At 34.0% G+C, this 19,017-nt stretch overlaps 1 protein-coding gene and 2 long non-coding RNA genes across 11 annotated transcripts in view; 1 reads left to right on the top strand and 2 right to left on the bottom strand.

The window, feature by feature from the left end:
- Nucleotides 1-743: 743 nt before the first annotated feature.
- On the top strand, nucleotides 744-5,944 carry LOC127988275 (uncharacterized). Of its 5 annotated transcripts, none has more exons than XR_008161601.1 (7): nucleotides 744-1,045; nucleotides 1,146-1,189; nucleotides 1,538-1,647; nucleotides 1,819-1,910; nucleotides 2,813-2,916; nucleotides 4,893-5,013; nucleotides 5,550-5,944. It is a non-coding gene; the product is annotated as an uncharacterized LOC127988275 (long non-coding RNA). The 5 variants fall into 5 exon arrangements; XR_008161598.1 differs by having other exon boundaries at nucleotides 747-1,045; nucleotides 1,538-1,667; nucleotides 5,550-5,943; XR_008161599.1 differs by having other exon boundaries at nucleotides 751-1,045; nucleotides 1,538-1,667; nucleotides 1,834-1,910; nucleotides 5,550-5,943.
- Nucleotides 1,947-5,015, bottom strand: LOC127988278 (uncharacterized). Its single transcript, XR_008161605.1, has 2 exons — nucleotides 4,890-5,015; nucleotides 1,947-2,870 (listed from the first exon to the last, which is right to left on the bottom strand). It is a non-coding gene; the product is annotated as an uncharacterized LOC127988278 (long non-coding RNA).
- Nucleotides 5,945-9,164: 3,220 nt separating the features above from the next.
- The window catches only part of add3a (adducin 3 (gamma) a), an 86,612-nt gene continuing 76,759 nt past the window's right edge, over nucleotides 9,165-19,017 (bottom strand). For 3 of the 5 annotated variants that reach the window (XM_052590885.1, XM_052590886.1, XM_052590883.1), the window contains 6 exons: nucleotides 17,860-18,111; nucleotides 16,549-16,665; nucleotides 16,077-16,160; nucleotides 15,524-15,647; nucleotides 14,576-14,653; nucleotides 9,165-11,367 (listed from right to left, as the gene is read on the bottom strand). In XM_052590885.1, the coding sequence (XP_052446845.1) occupies nucleotides 11,120-11,367; nucleotides 14,576-14,653; nucleotides 15,524-15,647; nucleotides 16,077-16,160; nucleotides 16,549-16,665; nucleotides 17,860-18,111 (903 nt within the window). In that variant the 3' untranslated portion in view covers nucleotides 9,165-11,119. The remainder of the gene's footprint in view (nucleotides 11,368-14,575; nucleotides 14,654-15,523; nucleotides 15,648-16,076; nucleotides 16,161-16,548; nucleotides 16,666-17,859; nucleotides 18,112-19,017) is intronic. The other 2 variants (XM_052590888.1, XM_052590887.1) reach the window with 1 other exon arrangement.

The following is a 19,017-nucleotide window of genomic DNA, read 5'->3' as shown; positions in this document are numbered from 1 at the left end:
AACAGAGTCTCATGCTTCACTCATGTTATGAGTGTTGCATACTTTGCCCACCAGAGGGCGGTCTGCAACTCCAGAGTTGACAACAGCGCCAGAAATTCACTACAGAAGGACAGCCAAGCCACCCAGGTGAGTCTGTCGTTCGTCATGTGAAATGATTGTAGATTTAGTTCATACACTGTATATAAAAACGGTGTGGTAGTTCTAGCTAACGGTCCTATCATTATCACTTCTAAATATTCTGCAACATCACTTACAGCCGCTCATGCATTGCTATATCCCTGCTGAAAAAAACAATAGAAACCATTACAGAATTTGTAATGGTTTTAATGGTTCTTATTGGAATTCTAATGGTTTTAATGGACACTGTAATGGTCTCTGTGGGTCTCTATTGGTAATTTGCTTTCTTCTATTGGTGGCGTGTATTGTCTATTGGATACCATTAAGGACCAATAGAACACCTTTAGAAACTTCTAGTGGTATCTACTGGACACCAGTAGAAACCATTATGACTCCAATAAATTTAGTGGTTTCTTTGGAAAACTGTAATGGTCTTAGTGGGTAGGCTACTGCTGAAAAAAAATGAACACACAAACAATAGAAACTATTACAAAATTTGTAATGGTTTTAATGGTTATAATGGGAATTATGTTGGTTGTAATGGTCACAGTAATGGTCCCTGTGGGTCTCTATTGGTAAATTGCTTTTTTCTATTGGTGGTATGTATTGTCTTGGATTGCCACCATACGTCATTTGGAAAGGTTATTTTTAATTCATTTAATTTTTTTTTTTTTTTTAAATCAACTCGACTCGTCATGGCCTTCAAAATTGACTTGAAAAGTTGGTCTTTGTTTTGTCTGTCGGATTTGGTCCAAATTTAGCCCAAAAATAGATGTGAAATAACAGTGAAATTCTGCGTGACTTCCACGTGCTGTAATGTGCGCGCGCGCAGAACTGGAGCGGAGGACGTCACCATGGAAACGAGGCGGCAGCCCAACCGTCAAGCAGCTGATCGCTGACACTCAATGTGGTTTCACTTTTTTTTTAGGTAAGTTTAGTCTATTAAATTACACAAATAGTACATTAAAGTGTTCCTGACACTTTATTTCATGTAAATTATACGATTTCGTTTAATATTTACTTTATAGAAATGGTTTAGCGTCGTCAGAAAAAGTCCGTTAGCATCTCAAAGGTAAGGCTAAATACAAGAGGTAACGATAGACATGAACTCTTGTTTATTAAGTTTGGGCTTTTAATGTCATCTTGTGTGTAGATGAGCTCTCTCTCTCTCTCTCTCTCTCTCTCTCTCTCTGTCTCTCTCTCTCTCTCTCTCTCTCTCCATATATATCAATGGATGAATGGAAGTAACTTAACCGAATTAATTTAACCCTAAATGTATCCACTGTTTAATCCTAAAATGTGCACTAACGTAACCGGATAACGTTACATCACTTACATAGAGCGTGAAAATGGACTGAAACCTTCAGGTTTTGATCTTTCATGGTAAACACATGAATACAAACTTGTTCTGTGATTTCAGAAGTGCCAGAAAAAAACCTCTATGACGCAGGAGAAGTTCCTGATTTTAACATTTCTGAAGGGAGCTGCTGACAGAGAGGATGAAAACATACACATTTTGATGTCCACGCTGTAGGAGCATTACTAAATAAGTAAAACTAAAATATATATATATTTATTGTAAATGATTATATAAATTATATATTCTGTGAATTATTATTTTTCTTTTCTGCATTTCACCTCTGCTATAGTATATGCCTTATACCTGGCATTGTATAATAAATATTGTTGTCTCTGTGACAGTGCTTATGTTCCTAGGTTCTTCCATGCTGATGGCTGTGCTCTAGTCATATCTCCTGTCGAAGAACATTTTTAGACATTATGAACCATGAATAGTAAGCAATTCGTCAAACATACACCATTCAAAAATGTAAGGGTCAGATTTGTCATGTATTTCAAAGACATCTTTTATGCTCACCACTGCTGCATTTATTTGATTAAAATACAGTTAAATTGTGAAATTAACATTTTTTTAATAACTATTTTCTATTTAAGTTTGTTTTAATAAGTGATCAAAGCTGAATTTTCAGCATCAGTCTCCAGTGTCACACAATCCTTCAGAAATCATGCTTTGTGAAAACAAGAATAAAATTGTACAAAATATTTACATATAAAGCAGTTATTTGAAATTGTACTAATATTTCACAACATTACCATTTTTATTTATGATCAAATAAATGCAGTTTTCTTAGTGTACATGAGACTTATTTCAGAAACATAAAAAGATCTCTATCTCCAAGCTACACACTCTCACACCAAAGTGACTGTTAAAAATCATTCAAACTTTGTGTCAGTACATCATAAATAGGAAAAGGCATCAGATCACCGTCTGTGATTTGTTGTTTCGTGCCGCATCCAGTGTAGAGAGCATCACTGATTATAAAAGGCTCTGTTGTATTTTGTTGTTCTGTCCAGTGACGACACAGTGTTAGAACTCTTGTTAAATATCATTACATATGATGTATGTATGATGCCATTCAGCACTGATAGATCTTTTCTATTTCAGAGACTGAAAATCATTGATAAAGCACAAGGTTACTGTAACATATTTAAACAATATTAATAAGAATTAATAAAAATGCATCTGTGACTTAATATTGCTTCTTATTTTTCAGTGGAAAGTTCTCATTAAACACATAGCTTTCTTCTCATCTTTGTGCATTTTCAAACGTTGTGCATATTTCTGAATCATTTTTTTTTTTTACTTCATAATATTGGTTGTCTTCTCTTGTTTCAGAGTTTAGCTCCAACCCCAGTTAAGCAGACCTGAGCAGCTGATCAAGGATCAGCAGAAACTCTGCAGAACGGTGGTCCTCCAGCCCAGGACTGGACACCAGTGTTGTAAGTCATTCTCCCTCTTTATAGTGCATGTTCAGGACATATTGCAGGAGATCTCAACATTGTCTCTTAAGGTCCACTTACATGCAGAGTTTTGCTCCAACCTGCAGTGCACCTGAACACATTAATCGAGGTCTAACTATTAGTGTTGTCACAGTACCAATTTCAGTACCAAAGCAAAACACAAAAACATGCTAATTATTATTTTTTTAAATTATTATTATTAGCCGCACTTATGCTAACAATTAACTACTCTAATAACAGTGTTCATTTCAATCCGACATTCAAATTACAGTTATATATATATATATATCCTGATAAATACAGGTGCTGGTCATATAATTAAAATATCATCAAAAAGTTGATTTCACTAATTCCATTCAAAAAGTGAAACTTGTATATTATATTCATTCATTACACACAGACTGATATATTCCAAATCTTTATTTCTTTTAATTTTGATGTTTATAACTGACAACTAAGGAAAATCCCAAATTCAGTATCCCAGAAAATTTGAATATTGTGAAAAGGTTCAATATTGAAGACCTGTTGCCACACTCTAATCAGCTAATTAACTCAAAACATCTGCAAAGCCTTTAAATGGTCTCTCAGTCTCGTTCTGTAGGCTACACAATCATGGGGAAGACTGCTGACTTGACCGTTGTCCAAAAGACGACCATTGACACTTTGCACAAGGAGGGCAAGACACAAAAGGTGATTGCAAAAGAGGCTGGCTGTTCACAGAGCTCTGTGTCCAAGCACATTAATAGAGAGGAGAAAGGAAGGAAAAGATGTAGTAGAAAATAAGTGTAGAAGCAATAGGGATAACTGCACCCTGGAGAGGATTGAGAAACAAAACCCATTCAGAAATGTGGGGGAGATTCACAAAGAGTGGACTGCAGCTGGAGTCAGTGCTTCAAGAACCACTACACACAGACGTATGCAAGACATGGGTTTCAGCTTTGCATTCCTTGTGTCAAGCCACTCTTGAACAACAGACAGAACCAGAAGTGTCTCGCTTCAAAAAGGACTGGACTCCTGCTGAGTAGTGATAAATCAGACCCAAGAATGCAGAAGAGCTGAAGGCCACTATCAGAGACACCTGGGCTCTCATAACACCTGAGCAGTGCCACAGACTGATCGACTCCATGCCACGCCACATTGCTGCAGTCATTCAGGGGAAAGGAGTCTTAACTAAGTATTGAGTGCTGTACATACTCATACTTTTCATGTTCATACTTTTCAGCAGGCCAAGATTTCTAAAAATCCTTTCTTTGTATTGGTCTTAAGTTATACTCTAATTTTCTAAGATAATGAATTTGGGATTTTCCTTAGTTGTCAGATATAAATAAATATATCAGTCTGTGTGTAATGAATGAATATAATATACAAGTTTCACTTTTTGAATTGAAATTATGATATTCTAATTATATGACAAGCACCTGTATACACAGAATGACTAATTGAACTGCTTTTATAGTTTTAATAATTAATTTATTTGTAATGAATAAAGGGATTTTACATTTGATTATTAGTTTTTCTTACTTGAATGCTTTTGTTCGGATGTAAAATAAAAAAGTGAATTATTATTAAGAAAAGAACTGCAGGAAAAGATGCAATGTTGCTCAGTGATTTTGGTTTGGAACCCTTAGAAAATAGAAAAGAGTTGACTTTGCCAACTCTTTCAACTTCAAACGGGTGTAGCTCAGTCTTTTTTATATATATATATATACAGTTATACATCATTTTGAAGGACTTTTTAATGAGGAAAAAAAACCTCAACTGATTTTTGCTCATTGTGACTAACTTTGCCAGCACAGGTCACATATGCTACTTAATTTCCACTTGAGATTGGTCAGATTTAAAGTCTGAGATTAGTCCATCAGTTCTTGAATTTCAATTTTTGTTTATGTGTGTGTGCGTGTGTGTGTGTGTGTGTGTGTGTGCGTGTGTGTATGTGTGTGTGTGTTCAAAACAAGAGTGTCTGTCTCAGAAGCTGAAGAAAAAAGGCCACACCTTATAGGAAATAAACGCCTCCTAAGTGTATGGAAATACCTGGCTGAGGAGATCAGTGACATAAACCAGATAAAACTGTCAGTGGTAAGTGTGCTACAGCCTCTTATCTAATATGACTCGAAGTGAATAGAGACTATGTACCATAAAAAGTAGATAATGTAATTATTCAAGCCTATTTGTGAAACTGGACCACAAAACCAGTTACAAGGGTAATTGTTTTTATTTAATTTTTTAGATTTTTATTTCAATAATAACACTAAATAAGTTTTCCATTGATGTATGGTTTGTTAGGAGGACAATATTTGTCTGAGATACAACTATTTGAAAATCTGGAATCTGATGGTGCTAAAAAATCTAAATATTGTGAAAAATATTTCAAATCCAGAGCAAAGCATTTTATTAATAAAAAATTAAGTTGATACATTTATGGTAGGGAATTTACAAAATATATTCATGGAACATTTTCTTTTTTTTAAATCCTAATGATTTTAGGCATGAAAGAAAAATCAATAACTTTTTGAGACTGCCATATAAATATATGTATGGATAATCTCACATACTGGTAATGTGGTACATTGTCCTAATGAATTGCCCTTTTTTCTTTCTTTTTTTTTTTGCAGGTCTGAGACAGCTACAAGCCACAAAAACAGTTCATAGTTCCTGCATTTCTATAATGCATTAATGAATAACAATAATTAAAATAAAATGTAATGTCAAGGTTTTGTGTTAATTCCAGCTATGTTGAGTATTCTGTGAATAATTTTGATTTTAGGTGCATATTCTTAATTCTTTGCAAAACAACCTGAACTGTTTGCTATTGAAAGGTTGGTATGAAGTTTAAATAAATAAAAACATTATATTCTTGACAAAACCTGTGTACAGTTTGTATTAATAATTTAAATTATTTACTTATATTAATTAATGGCCTAATTACCAGCTATCAGTTAAACATTCAAATCAGAACCAATATAAAACTGCAACGAAAACTATTAAATATATGCAAATAAAGACCAGTACAAACTTGCAATGGAACCATCAGAACCATTACAAAACCAACGGAAACCATTAAATTTGTTTTAATAAAGACCAATACAAACTTGTAATGGAACCATCAGAACCAATACAAAACCAACGGAAACCATTAAATTTGTTTTAATAAAGACCAATACAAACTTGTAATGGAACCATTACAAAACCAACAGAAACCATTAAATTTGTTTTAATAAAGACCAATACAAACTTGTAATGGAACCATCAGAACCATTACAAAACCAACAGAAACCATTAAATTTGTTTTAATAAAGACCAATACAAACTTGTAATGGAACCATCAGAACCATTACAAAACCAACAGAAACCATTAAATTTGTTTTAATAAAGACCAATACAAACTTGTAATGGAACCATCAAAACCATTACAAAACCAACAGAAACCATTAAATTTGTTTTAATAAAGACCAATACAGACTTGTAATGGAACCATCAGAACCATTACAAAACCAACAGAAACCATTACATTTGTTTTAATAAAGACCAATACAAACTTGTAATGGAACCATCAGAACCATTACAAAACCAACAGAAACCATTAAATTTGTTTTAATAAAGACCAATACAAACTTGTAATGGAACCATCAAAACCATTACAAAACCAACAGAAACCATTACATTTGTTTTAATAAAGACCAATACAGACTTGTAATGGAACCATCAGAACCATTACAAAACCAACAGAAACCATTACATTTGTTTTAATAAAGACCAATACAAACGTGTAATGGAACCATCAGAACCAATACAAAACTGTGATGGAAACCATTATGTGCAAATCGTGACCAATACAAACTTGTAATGGAAACCAATACAAACCAATAAATCCTAATGGAATATGCCCAAAACACACTACGTAATGGAAACCATTTGGTAATGGTTTTAATGGTTAATTGCTGATGGTTTGTAATGGTTTTGTAATGGAAACCATTAGAATTTCTGTAATGGTTTCTATTGTTTTTTTCAGCAGGGATTAGATTAGCCACAAAGCTAATACCATGTTTATTAGTGGAAGAGCGCGAACGTTAATAAGAGGTCAAACTATAACGTTAGCATTTAAATTATTCTTATTCTATTGCGGTGTGTTTCCCACATAATGACCGCGTAATGGTCCTTTCACACAGGACGCGGTATGCTGGGTTCAGCGTTGCCCTTCAGATACAACGCGATTTGCGCTGCGCTGCGCTATGGCGTTGGCGGAGTTTTAATAGTCTGTTGTTCCTCCTTTCGGTCAGCAGCAAACATGTATCTGTCCCGTTGTAAGAAGCGAGCGATAGCGCTAGTCCAGCTGATGATAATTAAGAGAGAAGCAAGGAAGAGAAGGCTACCCTCAGGTCCAGAGCACAATTTGGTGAATTCAGGCTGGTTATGTTACTCTAACGCTAATATAGCTTCCTTTTTAGCAGGCCCCTTAAATGCTTGCTATTAACTTGTTTGAAGGTGGTGCTTCTCAAAATTGACAGCGGTGTGTTCATGACACTAACGTTAACCATTCAACTTCGAATTGATTCCGTAATCTTCCGGTAACAGTAGGCTAACTTTACGTTCGCCAGCGCATGACGATGTTTTGATTCAGACTGCACAAAGAGAAGAGGAGAAGATCTACGGGTCCGTTGTGAATGTGTCTGTGAGAGCAAATGTAGTGTAGTTACAGTAACTACAGTAGGTGCGTAAGAAATGATTAAACCAGAGGGGACATGTAAATAAATGTGAGCTGAACACGCGCTTTTTTTTTTTTTTTTACATATTGTTTCAAAGCAGCTTTACAGACATAACAGGAAAATGTTGAAATAATATAGTTAAATATAAGTAGGTAATACCTATTGCTTGACAAATAAAAAAAAATATAAATTTCTCATTTTTGCCTATGTAGGAGATCCCTGTTTATTATTATTATAATTCTAATGATGACATGAGTAATGATACATGGTGATATTATTAATACACATGCTTATTCTTTCTCTTTCTCTCTTTCTGCCTACAGATACCTGAAAAAGGTGAATGCTGTAGCAGCAAAGTGTGGGACTACTTCTGCAAATACTTTAACTTTAGTATTATAATTTATTTACAGTACACACACAGACTGTTAAAACCAGCTTCAGCTGGAAGAAAGTAAAAGTGTTAAATGTTTAAAACCAGACTGTTTTTTGATCATTAAAAAATATATACTTTTGATGTGCAATTGTTTAGTCATTGAGACCGTAATCTAAGGCTTTTTTTTTTTTTACATAAATCCCTTCTGGAAAATGGTTTATACAGCCCACATACATAGAACAGGTAGATATTTTGCTATTGAATGTTGTGGAAGTGCAGTTTATAGGAAATGGGTCTAATATCCAGTTTATTTTCAAAATCAAAATATCGGCTTATAAATCGGCTATTTTCGAGTTAATATCGGCATCGGCATCGGCCCCCAAAAATCCATATCGGTCGGGCTCTAGTATATTTCATGCATAAACAATCCAAAAACAAATATAACTGCAAATTGAAAAAAAAAAAAGTAATATATATGTAAATTGAATGTAATATTTGGTAATAACAGATTTACAGGCTTAAGTTTTTTTTTTTGTAGGCCGATCATTTTTGAACAGAAACACTGCAAGAGAAACAAGGTGAGGAAAAATACCAAAGAAGTCCAAAAATATATATATATTTTTTTTTGTTATGTTGTTGTGCAGGCAAAATAATTACATATTAGTACAATGCAGTAACATTTACTATTTTCAGGAAAATAAAAATATTGTACCTTAAGTGTGATTTATCGGGTCAAAAATAAAGAAAAGACCAAAAGTTGATTTTAATTAGATTTGCAACCTTTTTGATCAAATTATTTTGGCCACGATAATAGTGTAGTGAAAATCTGATATTGTGAGCCCTACATATAGTGCACAAGGCTTAATTATCACTTTTTATAATCTTCCAACAATGTGGATATTGAAAATTTCTCATTTTGTATTCCACAGAAGAAAATCTGTAAGTGGCAAGTACAATTTTATAATTTTTTTTTTTTTTGTGGTAAACTAACCTTTGAAATCAATTGTTCCCCTTTTAGTTAACATTTGCATGTTGAAATGAAATCTGTGAAATGGTTGTATATGAAGAACAGAGGAAAAAGCAATGAATGAAGTCAACCAATGCATAAATGGAATGAAATGCATGTTCCGTCCCCACAGATGAGTGCAGCGTTTGCTTCTTAAAATAGTTTATTTGTGAATTTACACTGATTAGCAATACATCTAAAAGCAAGTCCGTTAGATAACCATTTATATAGGATTTCACAGGTCACACAGAGGCTCGGCTCAAACTCACATGCCAAAGCAAACAGGCCTCCTGAACCACAGACTAACAGAGAGGCATTAGTAAAACAAGGTGCAAAATGGTCAAAAGGGGTAAAAGAGCAACAAACATAAAAGAGAATGTGATGCACATTCCAGTTAACGCGTCCTACACTATAAGTTTTGCTTCCAGCCAAAATAAGGAAAACTTTTAAGCAATAAAACAAGTTAATCTTCCCGAACGCCCCAGTTCTCGCTCCAAACTCGCACTCGGTGCAGCTTTAAATGCGTTTTAATCCAACGCCTGGCCCGCGTTCAAAAGCACATGCTCTTTACACAGCTTAGAGGTGTCTCTCTCTCTCTCTCTCTCTCCGTGCCCAAGCCAGTACTTCACATTGCCCACTGGGATATACATCTCTCTCTCTCAGTGGTTCCTCCTCTTCCTCCCCCAATGGGACGACCACATTCAGGCCTAACGGGAGTTCAAACGGAGGTCAAACTGCTAATCGTAACCATAAGAGATTAGCTTTTGGTGTACATTCTGTCCACGGAGCATCATCTCGTGGGACAGGGCGCTTCGAAATGGGCAAACCGAGCAACCTCTGACCTCACGGGAACTGGATGTGGCGGAGGGAAGATGAGTAAATAAATCCAGTTTTAGATGCAAAAAACCCACTGTCCAACAACTTTAATAACACTGAGGCTTTGGATGGTTATGGGATGACCAGAAGGTGACATAATCAACGATGGAGCACTATAAAGGCTCAGAGTGAACCTTAAATGTCTTCCATTGAATAGATTTGAACCCACTGTTGACCCCATGAGAGCCAGTACTTTGCGTTTTTCTTCTTCTTCTTAAAAATACAGTTTACAAAATATATTTTTTCCTTACACGTTAACAAGTTTCCCTTCTCCACCCTTTTTCAAGATGCTAAAACGTTTCTCATGTTTTCCTTTCGCGCCTCTTTCACTTCAAATCTTCATCCATAGTTTTTGTTGTTATGTTGCATACCACATTAAAAAGTGCAGCGCAAAAATATTATATTTTATACATATATATCTCATCACTCCAGTTTTCATATATTTCTGTTACACGTGTTTAGTAATCGGAGCTATTACACGATTGAGAAGTCAGGCACCGCTACATTATCAACCACGGAAATTCAGACCAGCAAAACATGCGTTGTTTATTTTTTCCATTCGTTGTTAAAGTATAGTATAGAAACGAGTACAAAACTAAACAGACAAAACTAAATTGTTTCAATTGAAGCTAAAACTTTTCATAAGAGATGAAGAGTTGGTGTTCACTAAAACGTGACTGCTCTGCTTTTTTGACCGGTTAAATGTTTTGATTAGGAACGGAGAGGAGACTGGAGGGACTCTACACAGGAAGAGACACCGGGCAACGCAAGAGAAACGTAATAAACCCTGTTAAAATAACTCTCGAATGGTTTCCAGTGTGATTCATTAACCGCTTCCTGTGAAATGAGTCCGGTTCCATTTAAGGCTGCAGAACTGACACCATGAGAGATGACGGATTGAAAAGGGGCTCATAAAAGGTCTGTGTGAGAATCTGTTAAACAGAGTATGAAAAAAACAATGCAGTATGGGCTCATCAACGAGATAAAATCAGAAAATTTTGAGTCTATTGGGTGAGAGAAGCCAGTTTCCCAGGAGTTTCCCTCGCTTCTCCTCCTGTATAAAACTCATAATCATGGCACGTCTTTTAAAAAATGGGTGTTGCTTCATCTATTGACCGACTCCCAAAATAACGTGCCGTGTTTTTTTTTTTCAAAAACAAATGTATAAACATAAAACGACAAACAAAGACAGACAAAGCGACAGGTGTGGATGCTCTCCGTCCTCTAGGCCTCCACTTTCTCTTTCTTTTTGTTCTTCTTCAGGAAGGACGGGGTTCTGAACTTCTTCTTCTTCTTGTTGGGTGATTTGGAGGGCGAGCTCTCGGGCGTCAGAGCCTCTTCGATCTTCTCTCCGGAGCGCACGCTGATCTCGACGCTCTCCACGCTGGTGGTCAGCTGACTCACGCGCTTGATCAGCTCGTCCTCGTCGCCGTGGTTGTCTTTACCGTTCAGCATCACGCCGCTGTGGTTCTCTGCATGAGGAACGATGAAGAACAAAACCAATCAATCACTGTTGTGTCAAGAGCTGTGCTAATGAATCTTATTCGTTTGTGGTGGTTCATTTGTATTGCGTTCATGCGTTTATTATCAGTAAATTATATAGAACCTATTAGAAACTTTAACTAATAATTATTCGAAGTTTGGCAACCATAAAGATTTGTGTGGAAGAATTATTTTTAAAAGAATGTTGCTGGTTATTTATTGTATTATTAATAAAATAAAAGTATTAGAAAAAAATAACTAGTAATAATCTTATACTAAAAATACAAAAAATATTTTAAGTTAAATTTTTTCTTAGCCAAAAAAATTAAATATTTGCTAGAAATTGTGTTTCTTGTGGTTTTTATTTATTGTGTTATTGTATTAGTAATTAAACTAAAATAAGAAAATACATTAATAATTATTACAGTAAATTTTAATGTTTCTTAAAGTGGCTTATTCCATTGTTGTGCTAAAATGAAATTTATTATAAAAATTATAATTTGACAAAAAAAAGTGACTGCTCTGTTTTTTTTAATGGTTAAATGTTTTCATACAAAACTGAGAAGAGACTGGAATTTTATTTACATTTTATTTAAAAATAAAATTATTTGAAAAAAAAAATGATTCTGTAAATTGTTTAATCTACAATGTTGCTTGGCAAAAAGGAGGACAAAAGATGTGCTAATGTGTTTTTATTTGCTAGATTTGTGGTGTTTTTGTGGTTTTAATGTATTATCTTATTAATAAATTCAAAACTAGTTAAATATATATTAAAAATATTAAAAAATATTAACAATAATAGATAATAAAAATCTTTAGTTACAATGTTGCTATTCCATTAAAAAACATTTTTTTGTTGTTGCATTTTTGCTAATTATTGCTATTACTAATAATAAAAATTAAAACAAACAACAAAAAAACACAAGATTTAATAATAAAAAATCTTCAAATTACAATGTTGCTGTTCCACAAACTAAAGTTGTTTTTTGTTGCATTGTTTTATAAAAACATTCAAAAACTAATAGATTAAAGAATCTTTAAGTTACAATGTTGCTATTCCACAAAAAAAGCCTACAGTTGAGAGCAAACTTATCACAACATATTGCATTATTTTACAGAGTGAAACTTCATGGGGAGGTGATTACTGCATCTTTTATAAAACGTTTGAATATTTAATAAAAAGCTTTGTTGAACACCAGATTCTCATCTGAACTCGTGACGCCTGAAGTAACTGAAGTTAATCATTGCAGCATCATTACAAGAAGCTCTGGGGCAACACGTCCTGGCTCGAGTGTGACCTACACGTCAGATGAACGTGTTGAACGTGCCCTCGACTGATGTCTACTTATGGTTCATCACCGCTCATCTAATATGTCTGATTAAGTAACGATTGTAATGCAACTGGTACAGTACACTTCCTGTTTCTCCACCCAACACTAAAGATTATCCCGCTGTGTGTGTTTGAACACGTATCAGTGTTTCCTTCGTTTATACAAGGCTCATAATCTTCAGTTTATGTAAAGGTCTCTACTGTGCTCCACTAGTCAACTTTAATTTCCTCTTCTGAAATGGAAATATCAGGTATTGCTTGTTTCATAAAGGCAACAGAAGAGCAAGGTAACATCCTGCAACATATCCTGCCAGAAAGTTTCACAACAAGCAGGACAGTTTATTGTAAACATTTTGAAACTATGATTCCTGTTGACCAGAGCTACTCTAGTATTCTTTATGAACTAATATTGCATTCATTCATATATTGAATTACATTTTATTTGTATATTTTTACTCTTCATTTCAATTTTAGTAACTTCATTGCATGCTTTTTTTTTATTAATTTTTTTACATTTAAACAGTTCAATTTAGTTTTAATTTCAGGTTTAGTTTTACATTTTGGTACTTCAACTTCTTTCAGTTAGCTGACAAGGCAACATTTCTGTTGTGGTGGTGTCCGTCTGATGTTTATCATGTTCATGTAGCTAGCATTGTTAGGGGAAATTCCCCACATTAAAGAAAATAACCGTTTACATGTCTAGGGTGTTTGCATTGTAAGAATGTACAGAGTTACTTCAGATTTATAAACACTGAGTTAAGAGACGTGACACTGACACTTCTTAGGGGATGTTTTCTCATTCAATTTGTATGATTTCTATTAATTCAACAGAATTTAAGGCAATACTAGAGTTTACTAATATGGCGGCTTACTTTCATGACGTCATGAGCAATCCAGTTAATCTAATTATTACAGTAAACTACAACTGAAATAAACATGAATAAATCCTATAGACATAAAAATATATAAAAAAAAAACAGCTAAAAATAACAAACACAACAAAATTACGAAATCAAAATGAAAACGTAGAAAATAAAAACGGATTCAAAATATTAAACTGTTGTTTTTTCATCTAATGTTTATATTTTATTTTAGGATTATAAATAAACATAAATGAAAATAATAATAATAATAATGGTTTTAAATAAAAATTTATAAATCCTATATAGACATAAAAATAAAAAAGCTAAAAATGACAAAGACAACAAAATTACGAAATAAAAATGAAAACGTCAAAAATAAACACTGATTCAAAATATTAATAAAATTCATTTGTTTTTAAAAATGTAATGTTTATTTTATTTTAGCATTATAAATAAACAAATGAAAAAAATATATAATAATGGTTTTAGCCCTAGTTATTAGAGTTTACAAAAGCTGAAATAAAAATGAATAAATCCTATATAGACATAAAAAATAAAAACAGCTAAAAACGACTAACAACAAAATTACTAAACAAAAATGAAAGCATAAAATAACTCAAATGTATATTTAAAAAAAAAAACTATAAAAGTATCTCAAAGCTGTTTTTTTATGTTATATATATATATATATATATATGTGTGTGTGTGTGTGTGTGTGTGTGTGTGTGTGTGTGTGTGTGTGTGTGTGTGTGTTTTATTTCAGATTCACTTCAGTTACCAAAACTATTTTAATTGTTTTAGCTTATACTTTGCTCTTTTCCAGTATAATAAATTTCTCACAGTGTTTTCTTTCATTTTCCCTTTGAACTGTTACCCAGCAACCCTGGTAAACATTTGCAGCTAATATTGACATGATATGCTAACACACTGCAGTTTGGAGCTGCATCACACGCACACACACACACACACGCACACACACACCGCTGCTCTTTCAGTGTGCTATACCTTCTTTAGCGGGAGTGTTTTGTGGAGACACTGACTGAGAGAGTGTGGAAGCGTCGTCTGACGTGAGCTGCTCTTCATCTGCAGGAGTCAGTTGTTAGTGAACAGACAGACAGACAGTTAGAGAAGTGGACAGGTTAATATGAGAGGACACAGTCACAGGACAGACAGTCTCGGCTGGATGCATTCAAGTTAGTCCTATGCAAGATGCATTCTATTGATTTTTAGCTATGAGGGCCGAGTTACACCATTAGCATTGACTGGGTCATATATATATATATATATATATATGTGTGTGACTTTGGGAACAGGAAATGAGGTGTTCTTAAAAGCAAGGAGGTATCATGCATCACAGTGGTCTTTATTTATTAGTTTACACCAGTTTGAAAGTTTGGGGTTAGTAGGGATGTAACAATGCACCACTTGCTGTTCATAAGCGCCACCTACTGTCAGAGACTCTCAGTCCATCTGCTGCTTTTTAGTTCAGTGCGGATGTTTAATGTAGTGTAGTTTCACAAAGCTAATACAGGACCATTCTGTTTAGGCTTTCAATTGTGAAATTATACGATCTTATTTAAACCAAACACTGCTCATGTTACATGTTTGGATTGTGGTTCAAATGCATTGGTCGGCTCCGATTTTAAATGGGAAGAGCTCAGAAAAAGCCTTATTCTGTTCATATGAAGACATTTTTTTGTGTAACGTGCTTGTTTGATTTGGGGTTTGTTTTAAAATTTCAATTTAGTTTTGTTATATTTCAATTTCACTAAGAAACGTGCAGCAATAGCCTAATAAAACAACACCTGTTCATTTACTGTATAATGCCTTCAATCTCATTTTGTAAAATTATTGAGAAACCAAAAACGTGAGTGAACCGTTACATCCCTAACGGTATTATATACACATCTATATTTGAGCGGTAGAGTACGGTGGAGGTGTGAGGTGTTGTACCGTCTACTCTGATTTGATGTTGCTCTAGTCGTTTCTGGTAGTCCTCCAGCACTTTCTCGCTCAGCTCGCTGAAGGGGTTTGGAGGAAGCGGTCCCGTCTGCTCCTCGTCTTCGCCTGTGTACGGCTGCACATGTGTGTGTGTGGGGGGGGGGGGGGGGTGCAGGGTAGAGAAAACAAAATGAGACACCCACCACTCAAACACACTGATGTGTTGATCACTGGGCATTTGAAAGCTAGACAAGCCACAAATCCTCGAATATTAAAACAAAATTTGAAGCGAGAACAACACAAATCCCAAACTAAAAGATTTCAATGCAACAAGGAATCATGCAGATATTTCAAAATATGAAAACCGTGACACAGCGACAAACAAAACTCCCTGGGATTTTACATGGACTGGTAACTGTCCCTTTAAATGAAAAACAGAGCTTCATAAGACTGTGCTGTGAAACATGAGGCCTTTTCTTAAACTGATGCTCATTTCAGCACGGTTCAACAGTCTGTGAGAGGATCTGGCGCCACCTGGTGACACGGATGTCCCTCTGACACTCACCGGGGGTCTTTCCACCACAATCCCTGCCAGCCGCTGTGACTGCGGCCCTGCGGTCATCATGTCAAACCGGTTCTGTTCACGAATCTGAAAGGATCACCAGAAAGCAGTTTAAGACTCAGTCACATCAATAAAATGGTGAGTTCATTTTGTTTGGTGAACATCAAAAAAAAGGTATTTTGAAGAATGCTGGCAACCAAACAGTTGACAGTAGCCATTTACTTCCATAGTATAGAAAGAAAATACATTAGGAGTCAATGGCAACCAGCAGCTGTTTGGTTACCAACATTCTTCCAAATATCTGTTGAGTTCAACAGAAGAAGAGACTGCTGTTTTGAAATGGCACGAGTAAATAATAATAATCTCACTATATGTTTTCTTTATTTGGAAAGTCACAGAAATGCTATTATAGATTTTTTTTATTTTGCTTTTGGAGCAAGTGTGAACGCAGACATGGGATTTGTTGATTTCTCACCTTACTCCTCTTCTCCAGAACTTCACTGGGGTTCGTGTTCAGAGGAACAAACTGGTTGGGATCTTCAATGCGGATGGGAGTCCCGCTGGTGTTCCCCCCCTCATCAGACTTCATCCACTGCAGAGGAGGAGTTAGAGAAAGAGATTTAGTGCAGAATTCAAGAAAATAAATACTGGCTTTAGAGATTTTGAAGCATTTGAGAGCATTCAGAGTCAGTGTAGAAGTCTAGTTACTGCGGTTTAGAAAAACACCATTTTGTCCAATAAACTCAATTATACCAAGTACACATTTCTGCCATGAAAACATATGCTCAAATGCCTAGTTTTGAGTTGGATCTCATTCTTGGTGAATGAGCGGCACAGTTTCATCTGCTACACACACTAAAACACGCATGATGCTCGTGGTGCAGTGTCACTACATGAGGCCAAGAACACATTGTATTTGTCAAAATAAATTATATAATACAATTATTAACGCTATTTTATAAATCACTATTTTTTCCCCATGTTTTAATTTTAACAGAGAACCTCAATTTGTCTGGCAAATTAAAAATTAAAACAGTCATCAAAGAATTTCTAACAACATAACACATTTTATAGGACTTTATTATAAAAAGATTTTATGAATGCAATTGAGATTTGAGAAGACAAGTTTTACGATTATTAAAATTTTATTAAACCATTTAAATGGAAATAAGGAAAACAACACGTAGTAATATTTTATTCTCTGAAGATCTAATATTTGCTCCGCTCTTCATGATTTCAATTAGACATGTATTTTTATTACTTAAAATGAATAAGCAATTAAAATACAATTAAAATAGGTAAACAAAAAATAAAACAGAAAGGGGAAAAAAGAATTATACAAGGGTCCCAGAATGTATTTTTTTGGATGGCGTATTTTTTTTAACTTTTAATAAATTGTGAAAGTTTCAAGATTTCAATTATATAGATACAACATTTAAGCATTAAAACAGAATCTAGAAATCAGAATAATTTCACAGGGCCCTAAGAAAATGCGGAGAAAGCTGTAACACTGAAGCTGGACCACTAGAGGTCAGGAGGGAACTGAGTTTGACATCAGGCTTGAAGACAGTGGTCTCCAGTCAACTGACAGTGAGGCTTCAGTAGTTTCTGTGATGACACAAATATGAGCTCATTTCATCTGCCGTAAGGTATGCTCAGGAAATAACCACATACTACCACTGTCTGATAAGAGAGATTTACTACTTTAACATCGATGCCCTTTTTAACAGTCAAGACTCTTTGCTCAGATCTCAGATGCCCATAAGCGAGCTGTGCTGAGCCTCACCGTGGTCTTGGTGCGTCCGTTCTCCTGGCTCGCCCCGTCCGACACGTTCACCTTCATGTAGCAGTTGGGTGAATTGAGCCAGCGTGTTTTCTCTCTCTGCTGTCGCTGCTGCAGTAACTTCAGCGGGAAGCGTGGAGCGTCGTCGTCGTCGAACATGAACGCAGTCACTGTCGCAGGAATCTCCACTTCACTCTTGTGCCGCGGCTTCTCTCGCACAATGGGGTGCCGGTACGTGTAGCCTGTCCTGTAACCCTGAAGAACAACAGAAAGGTTTACAACATACATGAAAAACAGAAGACAAGTATGCAGAATAATAGAATAGGAACAAAGTTATAAACCCATAAATACTATGAACAAGAACCACAAAAATGCACCAAACTACAAATAAATTAAAAACACAAAGATACATGCAAATATAAACACACATATAATTAATAATGAACTAAATTAAAATGCTAATATTAAGATTAATGTACAAATATGTAAAATAACAATTTTAAAATAACTAATATTACTATTACTATTACAATCACAGTTAATAATAAAAAAACTAATCATTCTAGAAACTATAAATATAATGAAATGAAATTACAGTTCACACAGACACACACACATTATGTGTATATATACATATATATATATATATACACATGTATATATATGTATATATGTATATATATGTATATATGTATATATATATATATGTATATATATGTATATATGTATATATATATATATGTATATATATATATATATATATATATATATATATATATGTATATATATATATATATATATATATATATATATATATATATATATATATATATGTATATATATATATATATGTATATATATATATATATATATATATATGTATATATATATATATATATATATATATATATATATATATATATATATATATATATACATATATATATATATATACATATATATATATATATATATATATATATATATATGTATATATATATATATATATATATATATACATACATACACACACTTAGTCAATATTTATTATCTAGACTTATGAAATATTCATTCTAAAGCTCTTTAATAAGACAAGAATTTAACTTCCTAGAATATTTTTATTTGTATCGTTAAAAACGTCAATAATACAATTACATTTAA

This window comes from Carassius gibelio, chromosome B22 (assembly GCF_023724105.1).
Source record: "Carassius gibelio isolate Cgi1373 ecotype wild population from Czech Republic chromosome B22, carGib1.2-hapl.c, whole genome shotgun sequence".
NCBI lineage: Eukaryota > Metazoa > Chordata > Actinopteri > Cypriniformes > Cyprinidae > Carassius > Carassius gibelio.
The sequence above is the reverse complement of the archived record's forward strand: the minus strand, read 5'-3'. Positions and strand labels throughout refer to the sequence as shown.